This window comes from Topomyia yanbarensis, unplaced genomic scaffold (assembly GCF_030247195.1).
Source record: "Topomyia yanbarensis strain Yona2022 unplaced genomic scaffold, ASM3024719v1 HiC_scaffold_482, whole genome shotgun sequence".
Taxonomy (NCBI): domain Eukaryota; kingdom Metazoa; phylum Arthropoda; class Insecta; order Diptera; family Culicidae; genus Topomyia; species Topomyia yanbarensis.
The window spans coordinates 23778-25000 of NW_026683694.1; the positions used below are offsets into that span (position 1 = coordinate 23778).

Consider the following 1223-nt stretch of genomic DNA (forward strand, 5'->3'; position numbering starts at 1 on the left):
GGTTTCTTCGGATCTACCATAACATCTGATAACATTCAACAGTCTCTATTTCTTCAGGAAAAATGTCAACCGCGCTCTTACACGTAAGAGACATAAGACAGACTTATAAAATCCATTTAAAATCCTTATGTCTGAAAGTCATAAGGCGTATTTATGGAAATTCAATGTAAATTTTGCTCGGTGCAGATAAATGTTGACACCTTTCACAGTACATCGTGGTATACACATGTGAAATATTTCGGAAATATTTCAGTGCTTCGCTTTCCTTTTGCGCAAAGAGGAAAAAAATACGATAGCAACAGAAAACATGACCAAAACAAAAAACGTAGCTGTCATGAGACGTTCAATATCGGGCTAGACGGATCTGAAGCAAATAATTTTGCTCTTGAAAAAATTACTTAAAACTCGATCGTGGGCAGCACAAATGAATCCGAAGGGCTAGGAAACGAAGCGAACCCGCTAGGGAATAGTGAATCAAAAAAACGGATAATATTCGTCTCCGCTGTTGCCCGTCCCCTTACCCAGAGATGGCCACCAAACCGGATATCAACGAATACCAAATGTTGGAACGGATCGGCAGCGGTACCTACGCAACCGTATTTCGTGCGATGAAAAAGGTAAGCAGTGAGTTGGAGCTAATAGCTAACATTAATGTATCATTAATAATACATCATCGAATGCTTCCGGTTGCAGGCGACAAAGGAAATTCTCGCAATCAAGTGCGTGGAGAAGGCTTCGCTGTCGAAATCGGCCGTGGACAACATCATTACTGAGATTAGTCTGTTGAAAAAGCTGAAACATCCGCACATCGTGGAGATGAAGGATTTTCTGTGGGACGATCGGTTTATCTACATCGTAATGGAGTTCTGTAGCGGGGGTAGTCTCTCCGGGTATATTCGTCAAAAGCGGAAGTTGGATGAGACGACTTGTCGGATCTTTCTCAGACAGCTGGCGTTGGCACTGAGATATATGCGAGAGAACGATGTGAGTCATTTCGATTTAAAGCCACAGAATTTGCTGTTAATGAGATGCACCGGTGGTAGTAGCGGAGGTGGAGGGATTTCATTGAAGGTAGCCGATTTTGGTTTCGCCCAGCATTTGAAACTGGGACAGGAGAATACTTCAGTGAAAGGTTCACCACTTTACATGGCACCGGAGATTCTGCTGAAACATTGCTATGATGCGACGGCTGACCTGTGGAGTATAGGAATTATTTTGTACGA

General features: G+C 42.8%; 1 protein-coding gene across 1 annotated transcript; it reads left to right on the forward strand.

Annotated features, from left to right (window-relative positions):
• Positions 1-323: 323 nt before the first annotated feature.
• On the forward strand, positions 324-1217 carry LOC131695628 (serine/threonine-protein kinase ULK3-like; the record flags this gene model as incomplete). Its single annotated transcript, XM_058984167.1, has 2 exons — positions 324-617; positions 694-1217. Coding segments are annotated over exons 1-2 (614 nt in total), but the record flags the coding sequence as incomplete, so codon positions are not given.
• Between the last annotated feature and the right edge of the window lie 6 nt (positions 1218-1223).